The sequence below is a fragment of the Gigantopelta aegis genome, chromosome 2, assembly GCF_016097555.1.
Source record: "Gigantopelta aegis isolate Gae_Host chromosome 2, Gae_host_genome, whole genome shotgun sequence".
Lineage (NCBI taxonomy): Eukaryota > Metazoa > Mollusca > Gastropoda > Neomphalida > Peltospiridae > Gigantopelta > Gigantopelta aegis.
In genome coordinates, this window is record NC_054700.1 from 38573975 (window position 1) to 38599099 (window position 25125).

General features: G+C 34.6%; 1 protein-coding gene across 2 annotated transcripts in view; it reads left to right on the top strand.

Moving 5' to 3' along the window:
• The window catches only part of LOC121385099 (coiled-coil domain-containing protein 171-like), a 54389-nt gene that overhangs the window by 25234 nt on the left and 4030 nt on the right, over positions 1–25125 (top strand). For both annotated transcript variants that reach the window (XM_041515643.1, XM_041515637.1), the window contains exons 19-30: positions 977–1144; positions 9632–9820; positions 10654–11167; positions 11738–11899; positions 13337–13548; positions 14471–14644; positions 14880–15071; positions 16094–16239; positions 17644–17698; positions 20473–20601; positions 21164–21310; positions 23135–23220. In XM_041515643.1, coding sequence (XP_041371577.1) covers positions 977–1144; positions 9632–9820; positions 10654–11167; positions 11738–11899; positions 13337–13548; positions 14471–14644; positions 14880–15071; positions 16094–16239; positions 17644–17698; positions 20473–20601; positions 21164–21310; positions 23135–23220 — 2174 coding nt within the window. The remainder of the gene's footprint in view (positions 1–976; positions 1145–9631; positions 9821–10653; positions 11168–11737; positions 11900–13336; positions 13549–14470; positions 14645–14879; positions 15072–16093; positions 16240–17643; positions 17699–20472; positions 20602–21163; positions 21311–23134; positions 23221–25125) is intronic.

A 25125-nucleotide genomic window follows, 5' to 3' on the forward strand; every position in this document is an offset into this window, starting at 1 on the left:
CAAAGCCATATAAAACCACAGCTATGCCTGACAACTGAAAAAGATTCCAGTTCCTTCCAGCTTTATATTACAATATGTCTACAAAAATCCTAGAATACCTCACAGAAATCTATTCATGCTGTACTGGGTTGTACATTACTTTGAATGTATAGAGCATTTTGTATAATATACAAACCAACAAAAATGATTGCTTAAAAAAACAAATTTCAATATTTATTTATTTATTTATTCCAAGAGAATCTCTTTTTTTTATTGGCTTCTAACTTATTAGTATAACATTGCTGTAGTAAATAACATTGGTATTTATGGAATATTCAACAAGCTTTCGTTTTGTATGATGCTTACTATTATTTCACGAGGGATATAAACATGATGTGAAATGGTAGTGAGTTTACTATCCTATTTATTACTATTATTTCACGAGGGATGTAAACATGATGTGAAATGGTAGTGAGTTTACTATCCTATTTATTACTATTATTTCACGAGGGATGTAAACATGATGTGAAATGGTAGTGAGTTTACTATCCTATTTATTACTATTATTTCACGAGGGATGTAAACATGATGTGAAATGGTAGTGAGTTTATTATCCTATTTATTACTATTATTTCACGAGGGATGTAAACATGATGTGAAATGGTAGTGAGTTTACTATCCTATTTATTACTATTATTTCATGAGGGATGTAAACATGATGTGAAATGGTAGTGAGTTTACTATCCTATTTATTACTATTATTTCACGAGGGATGTAAACATGATGTGAAATGGTAGTGAGTTTACTATCCTATTTATTACCCATACTCAACTCTAATTTATATAACTGAACTTGTTTGATTAACGTTCCCAGTAAGGTCATAGTGCACCGTATGATATCAAGGTGTTATATCCCACTTGACATTCTAGTGGACGTATCACTTTGATATGAACCAGGATATTTTTTAACCATATGGAAAATATGTGTGTTATTTCAGGAGAAGCTAGCGTTCATGCATGGTATGTACCAGCGACTCGTGGCGGGCAGAATCGTGCTCCCAGTCAAAGACAAGGGCTTCAACCAGTTCTCGTGGTCCGATCTCACGGAAGTGGTCTACCAACAAGTAACCACTCTGGTGAACACGCTACAACAAACTGATGATAAGGTAAGGGACGTCAAATGTTTTACACCCACATTTAGGCAATAAATAAATTTTACTTGACTTCATGTTGTGAGTTCTGTAAAGATTGGTATGTTAAATGTTGTGCTATATGAAAAGAAAGCAATTTCATACGTGTTTGTCAAATTAGATAGCTTTTTATCACCAGGGCATAATTTAGAATTGAAAGTGACTTCTCCCTTCCCAGATAAAAAGGGAAAAGTTTGATAAAAACAGGCTAAGTGAACATCTATCGGTACATTTCGTAATGTTTCGCCATGTTCCGCATTCATTCGGAAAAATTCTGAATGATACACTCTGTTCTAATCGTAATATTTCTATATAAAATACTACTTCCAGTAATAAGATTTAAACAAAACAGTGTCATAAGTAGTTGATAATGTGTCGTTATGTTAAAATGAAAGTAATAAATAGTATTTTCTGGCATACTGGTAGTGTCGTTAAACAAAACAGTGTCATAAGTAGTTGATAATGTGTCGTTATGTTAAAATGAAAGTAATAAATAGTATTTTCTGGCATACTGGTAGTGTCGTTAAACAAAACAGTGTCATAAGTAGTTGATAATGTGTCGTTATGTTAAAATGAAAGTAATAAATAGTATTTTCTGGCATACTGGTAGTGTCGTTAAAGAAAACAGTGTCATAAGTAGTTGATAATGTGTCGTTATGTTAAAATGAAAGTAATAAATAGTATTTTCTGGCATACTGGTAGTGTCGTTAAACAAAACAGTGTCATAAGTAGTTGATAATGTGTCGTTATGTTAAAATGAAAGTAATAAATAGTATTTTCTGGCATACTGGTAGTGTCGTTAAACAAAACAGTGTCATAAGTAGTTGATAATGTGTCGTTATGTTAAAATGAAAGTAATAAATAGTATTTTCTGGCATACTGGTAGTGTCGTTAAACAAAACAGTGTCATAAGTAGTTGATAATGTGTCGTTATGTTAAAATGAAAGTAATAAATAGTATTTTCTGGCATACTGGTAGTGTCGTTAAAGAAAACAGTGTCATAAGTAGTTGATAATGTGTCGTTATGTTAAAATGAAAGTAATAAATAGTATTTTCTGGCATACTGGTAGTGTCGTTAAACAAAACAGTGTCATAAGTAGTTGATAATGTGTCGTTATGTTAAAATGAAAGTAATAAATAGTATTTTCTGGCATACTGGTAGTGTCGTTAAAGAAAACAGTGTCATAAGTAGTTGATAATGTGTCGTTATGTTAAAATGAAAGTAATAAATAGTATTTTCTGGCATACTGGTAGTGTCGTTAAACAAAACAGTGTCATAAGTAGTTGATAATGTGTCGTTATGTTAAAATGAAAGTAATAAATAGTATTTTCTGGCATACTGGTAGTGTCGTTAAAGAAAACAGTGTCATAAGTAGTTGATAATGTGTCGTTATGTTAAAATGAAAGTAATAAATAGTATTTTCTGGCATACTGGTAGTGTCGTTAAACAAAACAGTGTCATAAGTAGTTGATAATGTGTCGTTATGTTAAAATGAAAGTAATAAATAGTATTTTCTGGCATACTGGTAGTGTCGTTAAAGAAAACAGTGTCATAAGTAGTTGATAATGTGTCGTTATGTTAAAATGAAAGTAATAAATAGTATTTTCTGGCATACTGGTAGTGTCGTTAAAGAAAACAGTGTCATAAGTAGTTGATAATGTGTCGTTATGTTAAAATGAAAGTAATAAATAGTATTTTCTGGCATACTGGTAGTGTCGTTAAAGAAAACAGTGTCATAAGTAGTTGATAATGTGTCGTTATGTTAAAATGAAAGTAATAAATAGTATTTTCTGGCATACTGGTAGTGTCGTTAAAGAAAACAGTGTCATAAGTAGTTGATAATGTGTCGTTATGTTAAAATGAAAGTAATAAATAGTATTTTCTGGCATACTGGTAGTGTCGTTAAACAAAACAGTGTCATAAGTAGTTGATAATGTGTCGTTATGTTAAAATGAAAGTAATAAATAGTATTTTCTGGCATACTGGTAGTGTCGTTAAAGAAAACAGTGTCATAAGTAGTTGATAATGTGTCGTTATGTTAAAATGAAAGTAATAAATAGTATTTTCTGGCATACTGGTAGTGTCGTTAAAGAAAACAGTGTCATAAGTAGTTGATAATGTGTCGTTATGTTAAAATGAAAGTAATAAATAGTATTTTCTGGCATACTGGTAGTGTCGTTAAAGAAAACAGTGTCATAAGTAGTTGATAATGTGTCGTTATGTTAAAATGAAAGTAATAAATAGTATTTTCTGGCATACTGGTAGTGTCGTTAAAGAAAACAGTGTCATAAGTAGTTGATAATGTGTCGTTATGTTAAAATGAAAGTAATAAATAGTATTTTCTGGCATACTGGTAGTGTCGTTAAAGAAAACAGTGTCATAAGTAGTTGATAATGTGTCGTTATGTTAAAATGAAAGTAATAAATAGTATTTTCTGGCATACTGGTAGTGTCGTTAAACAAAACAGTGTCATAAGTAGTTGATAATGTGTCGTTATGTTAAAATGAAAGTAATAAATAGTATTTTCTGGCATACTGGTAGTGTCGTTAAAGAAAACAGTGTCATAAGTAGTTGATAATGTGTCGTTATGTTAAAATGAAAGTAATAAATAGTATTTTCTGGCATACTGGTAGTGTCGTTAAACAAAACAGTGTCATAAGTAGTTGATAATGTGTCGTTATGTTAAAATGAAAGTAATAAATAGTATTTTCTGGCATACTGGTAGTGTCGTTAAAGAAAACAGTGTCATAAGTAGTTGATAATGTGTCGTTATGTTAAAATGAAAGTAATAAATAGTATTTTCTGGCATACTGGTAGTGTCGTTAAAGAAAACAGTGTCATAAGTAGTTGATAATGTGTCGTTATGTTAAAATGAAAGTAATAAATAGTATTTTCTGGCATACTGGTAGTGTCGTTAAAGAAAACAGTGTCATAAGTAGTTGATAATGTGTCGTTATGTTAAAATGAAAGTAATAAATAGTATTTTCTGGCATACTGGTAGTGTCGTTAAAGAAAACAGTGTCATAAGTAGTTGATAATGTGTCGTTATGTTAAAATGAAAGTAATAAATAGTATTTTCTGGCATACTGGTAGTGTCGTTAAAGAAAACAGTGTCATAAGTAGTTGATAATGTGTCGTTATGTTAAAATGAAAGTAATAAATAGTATTTTCTGGCATACTGGTAGTGTCGTTAAAGAAAACAGTGTCATAAGTAGTTGATAATGTGTCGTTATGTTAAAATGAAAGTAATAAATAGTATTTTCTGGCATACTGGTAGTGTCGTTAAAGAAAACAGTGTCATAAGTAGTTGATAATGTGTCGTTATGTTAAAATGAAAGTAATAAATAGTATTTTCTGGCATACTGGTAGTGTCGTTAAAGAAAACAGTGTCATAAGTAGTTGATAATGTGTCGTTATGTTAAAATGAAAGTAATAAATAGTATTTTCTGGCATACTGGTAGTGTCGTTAAACAAAACAGTGTCATAAGTAGTTGATAATGTGTCGTTATGTTAAAATGAAAGTAATAAATAGTATTTTCTGGCATACTGGTAGTGTCGTTAAAGAAAACAGTGTCATAAGTAGTTGATAATGTGTCGTTATGTTAAAATGAAAGTAATAAATAGTATTTTCTGGCATACTGGTAGTGTCGTTAAAGAAAACAGTGTCATAAGTAGTTGATAATGTGTCGTTATGTTAAAATGAAAGTAATAAATAGTATTTTCTGGCATACTGGTAGTGTCGTTAAACAAAACAGTGTCATAAGTAGTTGATAATGTGTCGTTATGTTAAAATGAAAGTAATAAATAGTATTTTCTGGCATACTGGTAGTGTCGTTAAAGAAAACAGTGTCATAAGTAGTTGATAATGTGTCGTTATGTTAAAATGAAAGTAATAAATAGTATTTTCTGGCATACTGGTAGTGTCGTTAAAGAAAACAGTGTCATAAGTAGTTGATAATGTGTCGTTATGTTAAAATGAAAGTAATAAATAGTATTTTCTGGCATACTGGTAGTGTCGTTAAACAAAACAGTGTCATAAGTAGTTGATAATGTGTCGTTATGTTAAAATGAAAGTAATAAATAGTATTTTCTGGCATACTGGTAGTGTCGTTAAAGAAAACAGTGTCATAAGTAGTTGATAATGTGTCGTTATGTTAAAATGAAAGTAATAAATAGTATTTTCTGGCATACTGGTAGTGTCGTTAAAGAAAACAGTGTCATAAGTAGTTGATAATGTGTCGTTATGTTAAAATGAAAGTAATAAATAGTATTTTCTGGCATACTGGTAGTGTCGTTAAAGAAAACAGTGTCATAAGTAGTTGATAATGTGTCGTTATGTTAAAATGAAAGTAATAAATAGTATTTTCTGGCATACTGGTAGTGTCGTTAAAGAAAACAGTGTCATAAGTAGTTGATAATGTGTCGTTATGTTAAAATGAAAGTAATAAATAGTATTTTCTGGCATACTGGTAGTGTCGTTAAAGAAAACAGTGTCATAAGTAGTTGATAATGTGTCGTTATGTTAAAATGAAAGTAATAAATAGTATTTTCTGGCATACTGGTAGTGTCGTTAAAGAAAACAGTGTCATAAGTAGTTGATAATGTGTCGTTATGTTAAAATGAAAGTAATAAATAGTATTTTCTGGCATACTGGTAGTGTCGTTAAACAAAACAGTGTCATAAGTAGTTGATAATGTGTCGTTATGTTAAAATGAAAGTAATAAATAGTATTTTCTGGCATACTGGTAGTGTCGTTAAAGAAAACAGTGTCATAAGTAGTTGATAATGTGTCGTTATGTTAAAATGAAAGTAATAAATAGTATTTTCTGGCATACTGGTAGTGTCGTTAAACAAAACAGTGTCATAAGTAGTTGATAATGTGTCGTTATGTTAAAATGAAAGTAATAAATAGTATTTTCTGGCATACTGGTAGTGTCGTTAAAGAAAACAGTGTCATAAGTAGTTGATAATGTGTCGTTATGTTAAAATGAAAGTAATAAATAGTATTTTCTGGCATACTGGTAGTGTCGTTAAAGAAAACAGTGTCATAAGTAGTTGATAATGTGTCGTTATGTTAAAATGAAAGTAATAAATAGTATTTTCTGGCATACTGGTAGTGTCGTTAAAGAAAACAGTGTCATAAGTAGTTGATAATGTGTCGTTATGTTAAAATGAAAGTAATAAATAGTATTTTCTGGCATACTGGTAGTGTCGTTAAACAAAACAGTGTCATAAGTAGTTGATAATGTGTCGTTATGTTAAAATGAAAGTAATAAATAGTATTTTCTGGCATACTGGTAGTGTCGTTAAAGAAAACAGTGTCATAAGTAGTTGATAATGTGTCGTTATGTTAAAATGAAAGTAATAAATAGTATTTTCTGGCATACTGGTAGTGTCGTTAAAGAAAACAGTGTCATAAGTAGTTGATAATGTGTCGTTATGTTAAAATGAAAGTAATAAATAGTATTTTCTGGCATACTGGTAGTGTCGTTAAAGAAAACAGTGTCATAAGTAGTTGATAATGTGTCGTTATGTTAAAATGAAAGTAATAAATAGTATTTTCTGGCATACTGGTAGTGTCGTTAAAGAAAACAGTGTCATAAGTAGTTGATAATGTGTCGTTATGTTAAAATGAAAGTAATAAATAGTATTTTCTGGCATACTGGTAGTGTCGTTAAACAAAACAGTGTCATAAGTAGTTGATAATGTGTCGTTATGTTAAAATGAAAGTAATAAATAGTATTTTCTGGCATACTGGTAGTGTCGTTAAACAAAACAGTGTCATAAGTAGTTGATAATGTGTCGTTATGTTAAAATGAAAGTAATAAATAGTATTTTCTGGCATACTGGTAGTGTCGTTAAAGAAAACAGTGTCATAAGTAGTTGATAATGTGTCGTTATGTTAAAATGAAAGTAATAAATAGTATTTTCTGGCATACTGGTAGTGTCGTTAAAGAAAACAGTGTCATAAGTAGTTGATAATGTGTCGTTATGTTAAAATGAAAGTAATAAATAGTATTTTCTGGCATACTGGTAGTGTCGTTAAAGAAAACAGTGTCATAAGTAGTTGATAATGTGTCGTTATGTTAAAATGAAAGTAATAAATAGTATTTTCTGGCATACTGGTAGTGTCGTTAAAGAAAACAGTGTCATAAGTAGTTGATAATGTGTCGTTATGTTAAAATGAAAGTAATAAATAGTATTTTCTGGCATACTGGTAGTGTCGTTAAACAAAACAGTGTCATAAGTAGTTGATAATGTGTCGTTATGTTAAAATGAAAGTAATAAATAGTATTTTCTGGCATACTGGTAGTGTCGTTAAAGAAAACAGTGTCATAAGTAGTTGATAATGTGTCGTTATGTTAAAATGAAAGTAATAAATAGTATTTTCTGGCATACTGGTAGTGTCGTTAAAGAAAACAGTGTCATAAGTAGTTGATAATGTGTCGTTATGTTAAAATGAAAGTAATAAATAGTATTTTCTGGCATACTGGTAGTGTCGTTAAAGAAAACAGTGTCATAAGTAGTTGATAATGTGTCGTTATGTTAAAATGAAAGTAATAAATAGTATTTTCTGGCATACTGGTAGTGTCGTTAAAGAAAACAGTGTCATAAGTAGTTGATAATGTGTCGTTATGTTAAAATGAAAGTAATAAATAGTATTTTCTGGCATACTGGTAGTGTCGTTAAACAAAACAGTGTCATAAGTAGTTGATAATGTGTCGTTATGTTAAAATGAAAGTAATAAATAGTATTTTCTGGCATACTGGTAGTGTCGTTAAAGAAAACAGTGTCATAAGTAGTTGATAATGTGTCGTTATGTTAAAATGAAAGTAATAAATAGTATTTTCTGGCATACTGGTAGTGTCGTTAAAGAAAACAGTGTCATAAGTAGTTGATAATGTGTCGTTATGTTAAAATGAAAGTAATAAATAGTATTTTCTGGCATACTGGTAGTGTCGTTAAAGAAAACAGTGTCATAAGTAGTTGATAATGTGTCGTTATGTTAAAATGAAAGTAATAAATAGTATTTTCTGGCATACTGGTAGTGTCGTTAAAGAAAACAGTGTCATAAGTAGTTGATAATGTGTCGTTATGTTAAAATGAAAGTAATAAATAGTATTTTCTGGCATACTGGTAGTGTCGTTAAAGAAAACAGTGTCATAAGTAGTTGATAATGTGTCGTTATGTTAAAATGAAAGTAATAAATAGTATTTTCTGGCATACTGGTAGTGTCGTTAAACAAAACAGTGTCATAAGTAGTTGATAATGTGTCGTTATGTTAAAATGAAAGTAATAAATAGTATTTTCTGGCATACTGGTAGTGTCGTTAAACAAAACAGTGTCATAAGTAGTTGATAATGTGTCGTTATGTTAAAATGAAAGTAATAAATAGTATTTTCTGGCATACTGGTAGTGTCGTTAAAGAAAACAGTGTCATAAGTAGTTGATAATGTGTCGTTATGTTAAAATGAAAGTAATAAATAGTATTTTCTGGCATACTGGTAGTGTCGTTAAAGAAAACAGTGTCATAAGTAGTTGATAATGTGTCGTTATGTTAAAATGAAAGTAATAAATAGTATTTTCTGGCATACTGGTAGTGTCGTTAAAGAAAACAGTGTCATAAGTAGTTGATAATGTGTCGTTATGTTAAAATGAAAGTAATAAATAGTATTTTCTGGCATACTGGTAGTGTCGTTAAACAAAACAGTGTCATAAGTAGTTGATAATGTGTCGTTATGTTAAAATGAAAGTAATAAATAGTATTTTCTGGCATACTGGTAGTGTCGTTAAACAAAACAGTGTCATAAGTAGTTGATAATGTGTCGTTATGTTAAAATGAAAGTAATAAATAGTATTTTCTGGCATACTGGTAGTGTCGTTAAACAAAACAGTGTCATAAGTAGTTGATAATGTGTCGTTATGTTAAAATGAAAGTAATAAATAGTATTTTCTGGCATACTGGTAGTGTCGTTAAAGAAAACAGTGTCATAAGTAGTTGATAATGTGTCGTTATGTTAAAATGAAAGTAATAAATAGTATTTTCTGGCATACTGGTAGTGTCGTTAAACAAAACAGTGTCATAAGTAGTTGATAATGTGTCGTTATGTTAAAATGAAAGTAATAAATAGTATTTTCTGGCATACTGGTAGTGTCGTTAAACAAAACAGTGTCATAAGTAGTTGATAATGTGTCGTTATGTTAAAATGAAAGTAATAAATAGTATTTTCTGGCATACTGGTAGTGTCGTTAAACAAAACAGTGTCATAAGTAGTTGATAATGTGTCGTTATGTTAAAATGAAAGTAATAAATAGTATTTTCTGGCATACTGGTAGTGTCGTTAAACAAAACAGTGTCATAAGTAGTTGATAATGTGTCGTTATGTTAAAATGAAAGTAATAAATAGTATTTTCTGGCATACTGGTAGTGTCGTTAAACAAAACTTACAATTGTTGTGTAGATGCGCCACCTGGAGGAGATGCTGGAGAGTCGCGACGTGACGATTGGTGACATGCAGGCCACATACGAGGACCAGCTCAACAAGCTGACGAGGCTCACCAAGGAGCGCGAGGCCGCCTGGAGCAAGCAGAAGGAGGAGATAGAGACTCACTACTCACAGCTCCTCGCAGACCTCCAGACTCGCTCAAAGGTCTGCACGCTATCGGTGGAATGGCTCCTTTTTTTTGTCTCGCCTTTATGAAAAATGTTTTCTTTTCAATATTACCTGTCCGTAACAAGTGCCCCCCCCCCCCCCCACACACACACACACACACACGCAAGTGGTCTGGTTTGAACATCTCAACAGCCAATGGGATGGCCTAAAATTCTTGTACTGTATACTCCCTGTAGTTCCGGTCATGTGACTGTAACTTCCTTATTTTTCTCTTTTTGTTGTCAGGTTCGGACTGTTTAACAACACAACTAGAACACATTGATTTATTAATCATCGGCTATTGGATGTCAAACATTTGGTAATTTCGACATTAAGTCGTAGAGAGGAAACTCGCTACATTTTTCCATTAGTAGCAAGGGATCTTTTATATTATGCACCATCCCAAAGACGAGATAGCGCCTTTTCAAAGTAAAACAAAAATGAGATATAGGTATTAATTTTCCAGTGGCAGCCTTAGCATTAAGCATTAACAATGACAGCATTAAGTTTCTCGCAAATTATAAGTCCTACATCAATGAAACTTGCTTTATAGTATCTTGTTCATATTAATGCATGTTTAAAAAAGTTTGAAATTATTAATTTAAAAGTAACATTTTTTATTTAATGGAGAGGGGTGGGTATTGTTGAGCATTCGGTTGTTCAGTCTCATGGGAACTAATTAGAAAGTAGCAATTTAAGGATTTTGATTCTGTGGTTTGTTTTGTTTTAATTAATTAAATTTATTCCACCAGATCAGTTTGAAAATCTTAAATAAAACATCACTTGACTGTCATAACATCATCAATCTTTTCCCCTTATTTTTATTCCAGAAGAGCCAGGTGATAGCGGACCAGGCATGGGAGAAGATCCGTGCATCGGGCAGTGTCCAGCATGGTCTGGAGTCTGAGTGTTCTGAGCTACAGAAACATCTGGTGGATGCCCAGACGCAGAACGCCGCTCTCAAGACCACCTGCGGCCTGCTCGCAGGGGCCATCTACCCGCTGTACTCACGGGCCAACGAGCTGGCGGCCGAGAGACGGGCCTTAGAGGAGCAGACGATCGTGTGGGACGCGTGTCGGGAACGGGCACAGTACCTCGTGAACGTCCTCAACTCTGAGATGACCGACGAGATCGAGAAGCCAGAGAGAGACCGGCGCAGGAAGGAGAAGAAGAACCCACTGCTGCGGTTCCGGATCAGCGCCGTGGCCGTGATCGCGGCGAACCGGCTCAACTATTTCGGTAGACACTCGTGTAAGATGTTCGTCACGTATGATACAGTCTCCGGTAGCAACGGGTTGCTCGTCTGTACAGGTGGCGTCAAGCAGGAGAGGATTCCATTCAAAGGTTTTATATTTGATTTTACTTTTTATTTTTGTGAATTTTTAGTATATGTGATGTTAGGTTTTAGTAAAAATTGTGTTTTTTTTCCAGTAGGATATACAGAGCTGTGAAAATACACTTTCTTATTTGCTCAAAAGTTGCAAAAAATAGCTGCCTGGCAAATTAAGGCCAAAACTCGTTAGCTCATCGGACAAGTCATAATAATTATTCTACATTGAGTGAAAAGTCCATAATATTTGAGAGAAAAAACAAACTTTGGCCAAAATGTTTTTTACAGTTCTACAGGCCTATGAATACTGTGCCAGTTTTTATTAGATCCCTCGTTTTTACTGATTAGATTAGGTCATTGTTCGAACCATCGAAATTGTTTCAGTTCACTGTTAACCAAATCAAAAATACAATTGATGCTGGTGGTGCATACAATATTTTTCACCTTGTGGGAAATAAATATTTCTCTCATATTATTTGAACTGCAAAAAGGTTAATCGGCATACATTTTAGGAGTTTTGAAGATTTTTATTTTTGGGGGTTGTAGTTATGTGTTGGTACCTATTTAATTTTTATTGTCTATAGGAGTAGGAAGGTCATCTGGTGATGAATCGGACCTGCATTCCGTCACAGACCAGACTGTAAATTCCCAGCTGTTGCCATGGTTAACGGGTTCAACAATAGCGGACATCGCAGTAGACTCTGTGTCAGAGTTCCAGGAAGTGGCCTCGCAGATACGAGAGAGAGGTAGGAATCCATCAAACGGCAGCAGCCTAGACGGAGAATATTACTGGGTTTATTTGTGTAACTAATTTAGCAAGTAGTCTTTGACAAATATAAATCTAGTTAGGTCAAAAATTTCATTAAATAAAGTTTAAAAGAAAAGAAATAAAATTGTCTGTATACATACTTTTTTTTTTTTTTAAAGATTATCTTAACAGTGAAATAACACCCGTCTGTCCAAATGCAGTCTTCATTTAACTTACTAAAGGTCCTCTATCAAAGATACAAGAGCCATATTTTGCTATTTTTACATTTATTTGTAATAAAATAACTCAAAATTAATCAGTCCCATATATCTTTGCATATAATTATTTAATTTATTTTTCTAATTATTAACAATTAAAGTTGGAGCATACTGTCTTGTGTACACCTCGACTATCTGGGCTGTGTCTCTCTGTCTGTCTGTCTCTCTCTCTCTCTCTATCTCTATCTCTCTCTCTCTCTCTCTCTCTCTCTCTCTCTCTCTCTCTCTCTCTCTCTCTCTCTCTCTCTCTCTCTCTCTCTCTCTCTCTCTCTCTCCCCATCTCCCCATCTCTCCCCATCACTCCTCTGAGACTAGTTCAAGGAAAGTGTCTCTCTGTCTGTCTGTCTCTGTCTCTCTCTCTCTCTCTCTCTCTCTCTCTCTCTCTCTCTCTCTCTCTCTCTCTCTCTCTCTCTCTCTCTCTCTCTCTCTCTCTCTCTCTCTCTCTCTCTCTCTCTCTCTGTCTCTCTCTCTCTCTCTCTCTCTCTCTCTCTCTCTCTCTCTCTCTCTCTCTCTCTCTCTCTCTCTCTCTCTCTCTCTCTCTCTCTCTCTCTCTCTCTCTCTCTCTCTCTCTCTCTCTCTCTCTCTCTCTCTCTCTCAGACAAGTTAGTGAGAGAGAAGTCGGTGTAGTGGTTCTACTTCTCCTCATCAAGCCACAGAGCTTCTAGATTATGGTAGCCCCACTCCCATGGCTAGTGATATTTAATGTTGGGCTGGTAAATAACTACTGTTGCCATGCCCGACGGCAAGTGAATTTATTTTTGTCAAATGTTGCAGTTAACGTCTATTTTTAAATATGAATATCCTGCCACAACCCCCAAATGTTAGTGTTTTTAAGCTCTAACTCCCTCTACTATTATTTAGTAAACTTTTAATAACTTAAAGAAAAGTAGGGCAAGTGAATTTTTAATGTTGCTACCGGTACTAAATTTTTAACATCACTGATCGAATGGCTAGTGGATTTTATAGAAAAATCTAGAAGTCCTGAAGCCATTAAACCTTTTCCAGGGCTGGAACAGGTACCAGGATGTGAACCCAGTATTTAAGAGCTTTAAGACTGATGGCTTAACTACTACATCACCGAGACCTGTTGTAAACTCTTTGACATTCCTATGGATGCTAAGACATAACAAGTATGACCATTGGTTATTGTTTTGCAGGTCCTGTTGAAACAAGAGCTCTGATTGGTGCAGCTAGGAGCTCCTTCAGCAAACTTCTAGATAAGATTGGTCAGCAGTTTCCAAGCATTTCACTTCAGCCAATGGCAGGACTTCAGATGAGGTCATCTCTGATACGTGTACTTGGCCGTGGTTTGTCTCAAGCTATGGTTGGAAAATCTTTCAAGGACAAACAGTGTTTAATTTCCTCACAGGTAGGTCATGAAATATGAATGGCAGTTCTAGAATGTCACTGTTTTGGCTGTAAGTTTCTAGATTATAATTTTCTGGTTCTAACTGTTCTAGATTATCATTTTCCGGTTCTAACTGTTCTAGAGTATCACTGTTCTGGCTCTAACAGTTCTAGATTATCACTGTTCTGGCTCTAACATTCTAGATTATCAAGTGTTTGGTTCTGACATTTCTAGATTATAATTTTCTGGTTCTAATAGTTATAGATTATTACTGTTCTGGCTCTAACAGTTCTAGATTATCACTTTTCCGGTTCTAACAGTTCTAGATTATTACTGTTCTGGCTCTAACAGTTCTAGATTATTACTGTTCTGGCTCTAACAGTTCTAGATTATGTTTGACATCCAGTAGGCGATGATTAATAAATCAATGTGCAATGTGTTGTTGAACAAAACAATTGTTTTAACTTTCACAAAAAAAAGTTGTTAACATCTATTGATGCAACTATATGTTAATGGATGACGGAATAGGTCACTTGCAGGCATCTCGCTACTTGTCTCATGGATATGCTATCATTTAGACATGGCAGGGCATGACCACAGTCCAGAATGCTCAGTTTACATTTTGGTGGCATGGTTATCTTAAGCCTGATTGCAAAGACATTTATACCCTCCCAACAGTATTCAGACATGAAATGTTCACATAAAAAGGAGTTTCACATGCACCATGCAGTTTTCAGGCAGGTGTTCTACTTAGTTAGAAAAAAACATGTTTTAAAAAGTTTAACAATCTTGGATTTTTTTTATGCGTTTGCTATACGCTATCTCCCGGCATCCAAAACGGCAACCAAACCGGCCCTTAGCATGTTGTAACTAGTATGAGCATCACCAAATACATATTTAATAGCACAGATTTCTTGTACTTAATTTGTTGTTGCTGTTACAGGATCTGATGATCGCTCTACAGAACCACATCCTTGACTTCACACATCGTCTCCGCAACGCCGAGGTCAACAGGAAGCGTCTGCTCGCAGAACTCAACACACTCAAACAGCAGATACAGTCCGACTCAAACACAGACCAGGACCAGAAACATGAAAACCGTGAGGATTCGGAACAGGTAAAAAAAACTAAATTGTCATTTCAGGGCTCACACTGGGACAAATTTTGGTTTAGCCAGTTTTCAGATATATAGAGTGTTTCCTTGAAAACTATTAAAATGTTGTTTTTTTTAAGCAATATTTTTATTAGCCAAAGAGAAAATGTTGTAGCCACTTTGTATAAAAATTTGCCATTGGCTAATTTGGCAATGGACGGGGTGAGTCCTGCATTATCATTTTACCGTTGTTTTTCAGACGTTGAAGTACGTGACTCTGGAGAAGTTTGAGCGTGTGTGTTCAGAGCTGAACAAGGCCCTCCAGCGAGAGCAGCAGGCACAGCACCTCCTCCACGAACAGAGTCAGCAGATGGAGGAGCTGACCGTGCAGCTTGATGTCTGCAGCTCACATGACCTCGACAAGGATTCCACGCTCGAGGAGGCAGTCCAGGTACAGCCCACCACGACTGGTATATTAAAGGCCGTGGTATGTGCTATCCTGTCTGTGGGATGGTGCATATAAAAGATCACTTGCTGCTAATCGGAAAGAGTAGCCCATGAAGTGGCGACAGCGGGTTTCCTCTCTCTATATCTGTGTGGTCCTTAACCATATGTCCGACGCCATATACCCGTAATTAAATGTGTTGAGTGCATCATTAAATAAATCATTTCCTTCCTTCCTTCCAGGTACAACCAGCAGGGGGGGGGAGGGGGTGGGGAGGAAGGGGGGAAGGAACATGACTCTAATTTAAGAATTTGTTTCCTACAGCAATTTTGAAATGTTTTTGCCACATGCATAATACTCACTAACGGAAATTTTGAGACTGCCTAGTGCAATTTTAAATCGGTGACCACATTACTCGAATTTAAGAATTTTGAAATGTTTTTGCCTCAGGCAAAATACTCACCAACAGAAATTTTGAGTCTGCCTAGTATAATTTTAAATCGGTGATGTTTGTAACGAATATAAAAACCAAGAATAGTCCTCTTCAACCGATGGCAGTAATTTTTGTCCATTAGCAAAATACTGCCATCGGTGAAACGCCTGACCAACGGCAGTTCATATGCCGTCATTAAGTTCAAGCCCTGAAGGAATTGTGTATTTCGTTAAAGCAATATTTATTGACCATCAAAATATGCAGTATGGTGCAGAAGCAGATAAAGGCGTCTCCCAACATTTTTCAGTGATAAATATTTTATAAGCCAAGATGACAGAGAAGTAATAAACTAATGTCTAAATTGCTATAGGACGAAACGGGGGTGTGGAAAAAGAAGCTAAGAGAGAGTGAAATGTTTGGTCCATGCATGCCAATGTTCTGGGGCCTAATTCACTACTCTCTCACATCTGTGCAGTCTTGTGGTGTTATGTAAACATACTTACAAGATCTTCAGACAATAAATTATTACACTTAAGATTACAGTAATCTGGTGAGTTGGGCATTACACTGTGTATTGGTTTGTATTTTATATCAGGGTCTGTCCGAGGCGAAGACGGAGCTGCGTCGACGAGAACAGGTTATCCGCCAGCTGAACCGGCAGAACCAGCAGGTGACGGCGGAGAAACGGTCGTACCAGGACAACCTGCGAGATGTGGAGGGAGCCATGCACAATGTAGTCAAGTGAGTTAATCACTGTGGGTTTACCTAAATACCATATTTTCCCATGTATTATGTGCACTATTTTTTCAAAAAATACAGGTGGAAAATGGGGGTGCGCATGATACATAACAATAGAAAAAAAACTCTTTTAAAACTGTCCAGCGATCACCCATAAAAAAATTGTTGATCGGTAATTTACGGTACTTTACAGGTTATTGTCAGTGTTCATTACAATGAAAGGCCAAAACCCTCTTAAAAATCGCTTTTCACTTGTGATGGTTGTAATAAATGTAAAATAAATGTATAAAAGCATCCATACCTCGCCAAAAAGGTGCACAAGAATTATAAATATGGACCGTGAATGTTTTTAATTTCCATGAGATTTAATTTGGCCATTTCTATATATATGACACTACTATAAAATAAGGAATTGATATGGCTAATGGTGTGTGTGTGTAACTTGTTAGCAATTGAGTAAAATCACTTTCGTGAGATTTGTTAACCCTGAAAAGGGCTGTTGGGAATAGCATCGAGCCTAGTCTCGTTTATCAGCTGATTTTCGGACAACTAGAAGTTCATCGGTGTAGCTGAGGAAATCGTCATTCGAGTCTTGCGCATTAAGAATTTCTTCGATGTCATCTGGAGCATATGTCAGCTTCGTCGTCATGTTCTGGGGAAAGCTGTTCTTCCTGGCGGCCTTTAAGCACATCATCAAACAAAATATCATCTTCACTTCCATCCATGGCATTAGAAATGCAGCTTTTTTAAAAGACTTTATGACTATTGCCCTGTCAATTTCAGTCCAGGTGTCTACAATCCATTCTCCCTGTTGCTGTAAACATCTTCATCAACCATTCATTCCATTTTCAGCGAATAATGGTTTTGAAGGGTTTGTTGATAGACACATCAAGGGGCTGCAGAACCAACATCATGCCACCTGGGATGATCGCTAGTAGTGTGTTTAGAGATTTGAAGTGCCTTTTAATCTCTGGTTGTCTGTGACATCGAAATGCGTCCAAAACCAACATGGACTGCTCTCTCCTCATCCCGCCAGGTCGCTTTGCCCATACTGTCCTAACCCAGACTTCCATGATATCTGCATCGAACCATCCTTTCTCTTGCACTCATACATGTATTCCAGTCGGGAACTTTTCTTTAGGTATGGGTTTTTCTTTTAAAAACTACATATGGGGGTAGATTGTTGCCATCAGCTGTGTCAGCAAGCATGACAGTAAATCTGGGTTTTTTCATTCCCAGTCATTTTGTTTTCACCCTTAAAATGGCCAGTCCGGCTTAGACCGACACCTGCTCTCATGACAGGCATACACTGATCAATATTATAAAAATAGACTTAGTAGTTTGAAATTATTAATATTTAATTAAATGCCCATTTTTAATAACTTGTATATTTGTTTCCTGTTGTAGAGATAAAGAGATCCTAGCTAAGTACTTGAAGTCAGTGGAAGCTGCCTTGAAAGAGGTGAGAGTTCCATAATTATAATAATTATAATTATAAATGGTAAGTAGCTTTTGTTAGGCGTTACTTCATTTATTGGCCATTTTTGAGATTGGAACTAGTTATGTGAAATACTGAAATATTTGTTACATGGGGATGGGTATATAATATAATTATTTATAATTATTGTGAAATATTTCAAAAATATTTGTGTTGTAAATGCTTCTCTCTTCTTTTTTTCCCCTTTTTTTTTCTCTTTTTTTAAATAACTTAGATATCTTAATTTTGATTTGTCTGAAACTTTAAAACCTGTATTTTTATAATTCTTGAAATGAAGCTGTTTGGATATATGTAAGTACTAATCACTCACAAGCATCATGTTTTTCTTAACTTTCACTGCAGAATTACTCACTGAATATTCACAACTCACATTGTCAAGTACATTAGGCAAAAAAACCAATTAAACAACTGTATAAATTCTCTCAATTTAAAAAAAAAAAATTATTATAATTTTTTGTTTGTTTGTCTGGTAATGTGTAGGTGCAAAGAGAACATACACAACATTTTAACTGGACCCATAGAGGTGAATGTAGATTTTAAAATCCCACTCGTTCCTGGAGACACACACATTTTATTTGTGGGCCTCATTGTCATGACCTGCTCACTGGAGTACACATTCTGATGCACACCTTGTGTCACATCGACAAAACTAGAGGAAGGATGTAGCTCATGAGTTGAACAGTCCTGTCTGTAGAAAAGTGCAGATAAAAGATCATTTGCTGCCATTTGTTAAGAGTAACCTGTGTAGTAAGCTCCATGATCTAGTGGATAAGCTGCTGGACAATCAATCACGTGTGGCAACTGCAGGCTTCTTCTCACTTCCTAGACCACGCAGGCTGCATATTTAGCATGATTCCGTGATTTTGCAAATCCCAGATTTTATGTTGGAAGTGTATGATAATGTGATGGAATCCCCCAATACCAAGTTGTAGCATTTTTACATTTTCAGCAGAATTTTTTTTTTTTTTTTTTAAACTATAAATTTAATGCCTGCCAATTGCTGTAGTAACGATATAAGGCCAAATACTAGCCATAGTTTAAAATGTGCTGATGTGTCATCAAAACATGTATTCCTTTCTTTTCTTTCCACAAAACCAATTACATGTTTTAACAAGCATGTGTATCACTTGCAGATGCATTTCAGACGATTGCCTCGAAATAGGTGTATTCTCACATTGTAGTTGTTTTAATAATAACTTGTAGTAGACTTGAATCTACTTTTGAAGACACTGCAAGTCATGACAACATTATAGTTATTAGAAATCGTTCTATTCCCAATGATTCGAGTCACTGTTACAAGTTTATTCCCTACAATTCGAGTCACTGTTACAAGCTTATTACATACGATTCGAGTCACTGTTACAAGTTTATTACATACGATTCGAGTCACTGTTACAAGTTTATTCCCTACGATTCGAGTCACTGTTACAAGTTTATTACATACGATTCGAGTCACTGTTACAAGTTTATTCCCTACGATTCGAGTCACTGTTACAAGCTTATTACATACGATTCGAGTCACTGTTACAAGTTTATTACATACGATTCGAGTCACTGTTACAAATTTATTCCTAACGATTCGAGTCACTGTTACAAGTTTATTCCCTACGATTCGAGTCACTGTTACAAGTTTATTCCCTACAATTCGAGTCACTGTTACAAGCTTATTACATACGATTCGAGTCACTGTTACAAGTTTATTACATACGATTCGAGTCACTGTTACAAGTTTATTACATACGATTCGAGTCACTGTTACAAGTTTATTCCCTACGATTCGAGTCACTGTTACAAGTTTATTCCCTACAATTCGAGTCACTGTTACAAGCTTATTACATACGATTCGAGTCACTGTTACAAGTTTATTACATACGATTCGAGTCACTGTTACAAATTTATTCCTAACGATTCGAGTTACTGTTACAAGTTTATTCCCTACGATTCGAGTCACTGTTACAAGTTTATTACCTACGATTCGAGTCACTGTTACAAGTTTATTACCTACGATTCGAGTCACTGTTACAAGTTTATTACATACGATTCGAGTCACTGTTACAAGTTTATTCTGTACGATTCGAGTCACTGTTACAAGTTTATTCCGTACGATTCGAGTCAATGTTACACGTCGTTACTACAAAAATTGAAATGTATAGCCCTTTAACAGCTATAAAATGGTGTTCATTATTCATAACCATTTACAACATATTAATTTCAAACATTTTTGGCCTTCACATCGTAGAAACAAAATATAATTTTAAAAATGTTTTGGTTTTTAATTCTTATGTAATGGTATTTAAAAAGTGTATTAAAACTGTCAAAAACAAAATCAATGAAATGTTGATAAAAGGGTAAATTTTAGTGTCAGCAGATGAGCAAATCAAGGGACCATGGAAAACATCTGGTTTTACAAGAATTCCCATTCACGAAGGTCTGGTTTTGAGATGTTTGACTGCAATAAAGTGCTGTATATTTGAGTTTTAACATATTTCTCTGGTTTTGAGATGTTTGACTGCAATAAAGTGCTGTATATTTGAGTTTTAGCATATTTCTCTGGTTTTGAGATGTTTGACTGCAATAAAGTGCTGTATATTTGAGTTTTAACATATTTCTCTGGTTTTGAGATGTTTGACTTCAATAAAGTGCTGTATATTTGAGTTTTAGTATATTTCTCTGGTTTTGAGATGTTTGACTGCAATAAAGTGCTGTATATTTGAGTTTTAATATATTTCTCCTAACAGGCCAGACAGCAGTTGTCTGTGTTGAAGGACCCCAGCCGTCATGACCTCGTACTGTCCAAGATGTTGCTTAACGCAGACTTTATCCCGACAGATATCGGGAAGGCAGGACCGGAACTGATCGCCTGTCAGGTGAGGACGATTTGAGAAAAATAAATTAGCTTCACTAAAGAGAATGAGAGGATTTCAAGCTTAACTAAAATGATTAAGAAACTCACATGATTTTTGTTGCATGTTTTTTTTTGAGGGGGTTGGGGGATTTACATTGATTAGATCCAGAATCCAAGTACAATATATTTGTTGAGAGACAAAAAGGATGAGAGAGTGAGGGAGACAAAGCATGAGAAAGAGGGAGGGAGAGACAGACAGACAGAAAGGAGGTGGAGAGAGGGTAAAACAGAGAGAAAGTGAGTGTACAGGTAATGGGTATTTAGATAAAAATTAAAATTAAATATATTTGTCGGTAAGTTACATTACACACTTAATCATAAGAAGGGTGTAATCTAATAATTTTTACAAAATTAATTATTAGTATATAATAGTAAACAGTTGCACAATTTAAAAAACCCACATATCATTAGAAGGAATGGCCTGCAGTGTAATATTGCTAAAGGTACCCTGTTAAGAGGATTGTCACTTTTTCGACATCAGCACTACCTCATGGATGTCTTCTTAAGACTCGTTCTGTTTTCAGAATCTTGTCGGAGCGTTCATCGACACCTACCACCAGGCGGTCTCGAAGATCAAACTACTGGAAGACGAGATAGAGTCGCATCGTCAGCATGTCGCTACAATCAAACGAGAACTCAGCGATGCTGTGAGAAGAGAGTGCAACGATCAGGTCCTTAATTTAATCACTTTATTTCTTTTTTACTTCACCTGACGTCAAGTAAAGAAAAAGCTTCCGAACCAAATCAGCGAAGGAGAAAGAAGGAAGTTAGTCACGTGGCTGGAACACGAAGGAGGACTAATTGGAAGAATTTTAGGCTGTTGGGATGTTTGGACCAGACTACTATCCTTGGGGGAATATACATTTGTTTGAGGTCAGGTGAAATATTCTTAAAAGAGAAAACATGTCAGGTTTTCTCCATATTAGTTATTCATGAATTAAAACAAAAATTATGCCTATGGAAAGGTTCTAAAAATTGCAATAGCAATGGTTTTGTTCATGCATTTCTCTAGTTTTGTGTAACTCGTGTTTGGTTCACATATTAAAGTTAGGACATCATTAACAATTTGAAAATGTAATTCAGGTTTACACAAGATGACAGACCAATGGTAAATTCAATGATTCCAAATCTTAAAGGCATATTCCCAAAGGGCAAGTTAACAAATCTGTTTGCAACCCCAGGTCTACCAAGGATTATAAATAAAAGTATTCTTGATTACTACTGAGATGGAAGAAATGGATTATTTTTAGTCACGTGACAAACCCCCCCCCCCCCATATTTAAGTCCAACTCAAGATTTTAGTTGTGTGCAGCAACATGTAGGTGTTTGATTACTGTAGATCCTGAAATTAATGCGTCCCTAAATTAACGCGAGTGACGGTGAGCAGACTAAAATGCAACATGAAATTAATGCGAGTGGCCTTATGAAATATGACTTTCCTAATAACACACATCAGTGTACTTTTTGGTTAAATCCGAGTTACAGGCAGGCATCTTCAATTAGATCAACTCACTAGCATGTCAGTGTACACGTCAATTAACCTGTTTAGTCCCTAGTGTTTTTGGTGATATTAACTCGAAGCATATTTTTGCAGCAATGATTTACCTAAAGTGTATAGTTACCTAAATCTGGCTAAACATTAGAACTATATCTTTCTAAGATATGCCGCTAAAGTTGCAGCTAACTTGAAGAGTGAAAACAAAGAAGTGGTTGATCTCAGGATTAGTGTGCTAAAACCCATTGATGAATTGTGTCCGCTTTTGCTGGACTATTGGACAATTAGTCTGTATTGCCTATGATGAATTGTGCTCCAGTTGTTTTCTAAACATATTAGAAGTTTAATTTTTGTTTGTTTTAATAGTGTGTGACTATTGCTGGACAAAACATCAAAATAAATGCTTCATATTATTAATGCAAATATGAACTTGCATTTTTCGCATTAATATTATGATCGCATTAATTTCAGGATCTACAGTAATTCTGTTAAATTAGTTATGTATTTTAACAACCATGGCTCTAATAACGTAGTTAGATGAGAATGCAGTGATCAGGTATTTAACCCTACATGTCAGACATTATACCTTTGATTTAGAAATAATTTATGTTGGAGCATTTTGCATAGTTTGACCTTCACAAATAATGTTTCAAATTTTCAGAAAGATTGGTTGAACATGTGTGACCAAATTCAGTTTGTCTATTCCCAGTCCAATTAGAATGTAACAAAAATAAAGTGTCATTATGCTAACTGTAAACAATTTTGTGTGGACTTTATTACAAAATAAATCCACATTTAACATACTGAGTTTATTTTTTATATTTTTTAAAATTGAATTATGTTGTTATCATCCTAATCATTTCTAAATAAATTAAAACTTTTTTGTCTGTTTTTTGTTTACTGAATAAAAATATTCCTGTATTGTACTTAAAAACTTGTATTTTATAGATGATCAAAACATTTATAAAATCAATACCAACATTACCACGGTTTCTTCCAGTTCACTGTTGAAGCGCTAGAAGAACATGATATAATTCCGTCTGTATCAGAAATATTCAGCAGTCCAGATGAATTTGTGCCTCTCAAGTGAGTGCGAAGTTTTTAAAACACTTTGATTTCTATACAATTTTTGTTTATAAATACTTATTGTATTATACACTGGTTTTATGTAATTATATAAATAATATTTTCACATACTTACCTTTTGTGACACCTAGTAGACAATGTGTATTTTTGTGCTGGGGTGTCGTTAAACATTCATTCATTCACTCAAGTGAGTGCAGTGCTTTAAAGTTGTACGCCTTGTAACGTTTGTTTTGTTTAACGACACCACTAGAGCACCTTGATTAATTAATCAGCAGCTATTGGATGTCAAACATTTGGTAATTCTGATACATGTTCATCAGAGGAAAGCCATTAGCAGCAAGGAATCTTTTATATGCACTTTCCTACACACAGGAAAGCACATATCACAGTCTTTGACCAGGTGCACTGGTTGGAACGAGAAAAAAATCCAATCAGTTGAATGTATCCACAGAGGTGGTTCGATCCTGCAACACAAGCACATCAGATGAACACTCAACCCACCGAGCTAAATCCCGCCCCTGTGCACTTTGTTTTCTTTGCTCACGATTGTTGTATTTTGTAGAATTTCACATTTGTTTATCATAGTTTTTATACAGTGAAACTCCGCTATTAAGACCACCCATGGGACTTAATAAATATGGTCTTACTAGTAGGGTGGTCTTAATAATGGGTTACTATTATTTGAATATTAATTTGAATAAGTGAGCACTAAAACAGAATTAAGAACTAATGTCAGTATGAATATTAGTCGATTTTTTTTTTTTTTTAAACGTGGCTATTGTTGACGGTTTAGAAGAGCATTTGACATTTCTAATAACGATGTTGCGTTTAAAATTATATTGTAATAGTGATAGTACGACTACAACATTCATCATTTGGCTTTGACACAAGACGCTCAAAATACACAAACTCACTTTGTCAATGTCGCCTTTGTAAATAACACTTGTTTTGTTACCTATTGGATTAGTCTGTCACCTTGATGAAGTGATATACCGATTAACAATTATGTCCGTCATTTCTCGTTGGGATGATGCTGAATGTATATCTTCAACTAAACAACAATATATACGTGTCGAGGCAACTTCAGAATAATTAATGATCTGGGCTGGGCATTAAAAGTAATCGCAGTGATGCTCCGCTTAATAAGTTACATAATTTGTGTTTCTCTACAAATGTGTGCAGGCTTGTGAGTCACTTAACTGATTGCAATTACATGAAATCAGCACATTACATCTGTGACTGTTTTCTGGAAAATGAAAGTACCGATATCCTTTTTTTATTATTTAGACCAACTCCACAGACTAAACTAACATCATTACTCTTTGAGTGTACTACCTCTCTTTTGTTAACGATCAGCAAGAACAAAGAAACCATGTGTAAACACTTGTGTAAACAAAAAATGCTGAAATTTTGGTATCATAATATGGTCGCTTTGACCAGGTTGAAATGCACTAAAAACTACCAATGGGACTGACTTTACTGGTCGTAATCTGCAATAGTGTGGTGGTCTTAATACTGGGGTAGTTTTACCTATAAAACAATAAGGAAATATTCCGGTCTTTAAAAAAGTTGTCTTAATAGTAGAGTGGTCTTAATACCGCGGTGGTCGTTAGGTGGGGTTTCACTGTACTTTGCATAATATATTTGTACAACTTTATGAATTTTATGACAGAAAAATAAAACCTCTGTCTAATTTACAGCATGTTCCCAACATTTCAACACCATATTATCATAGTTGTTTGGTTGGTGGGGTGTGTGGGGTGTGTGGGGTGGGGGAGGGGTGTTAGGGGCAGTTGAAAACAAATCATTCCTCACTCCTTCACTTGAGGTGAGTAAAAACCACTGGGGAGTGAGTACAATTTAAATTATATAATCACAGTCTGTATGTATTCTCCAAGGTTGAAT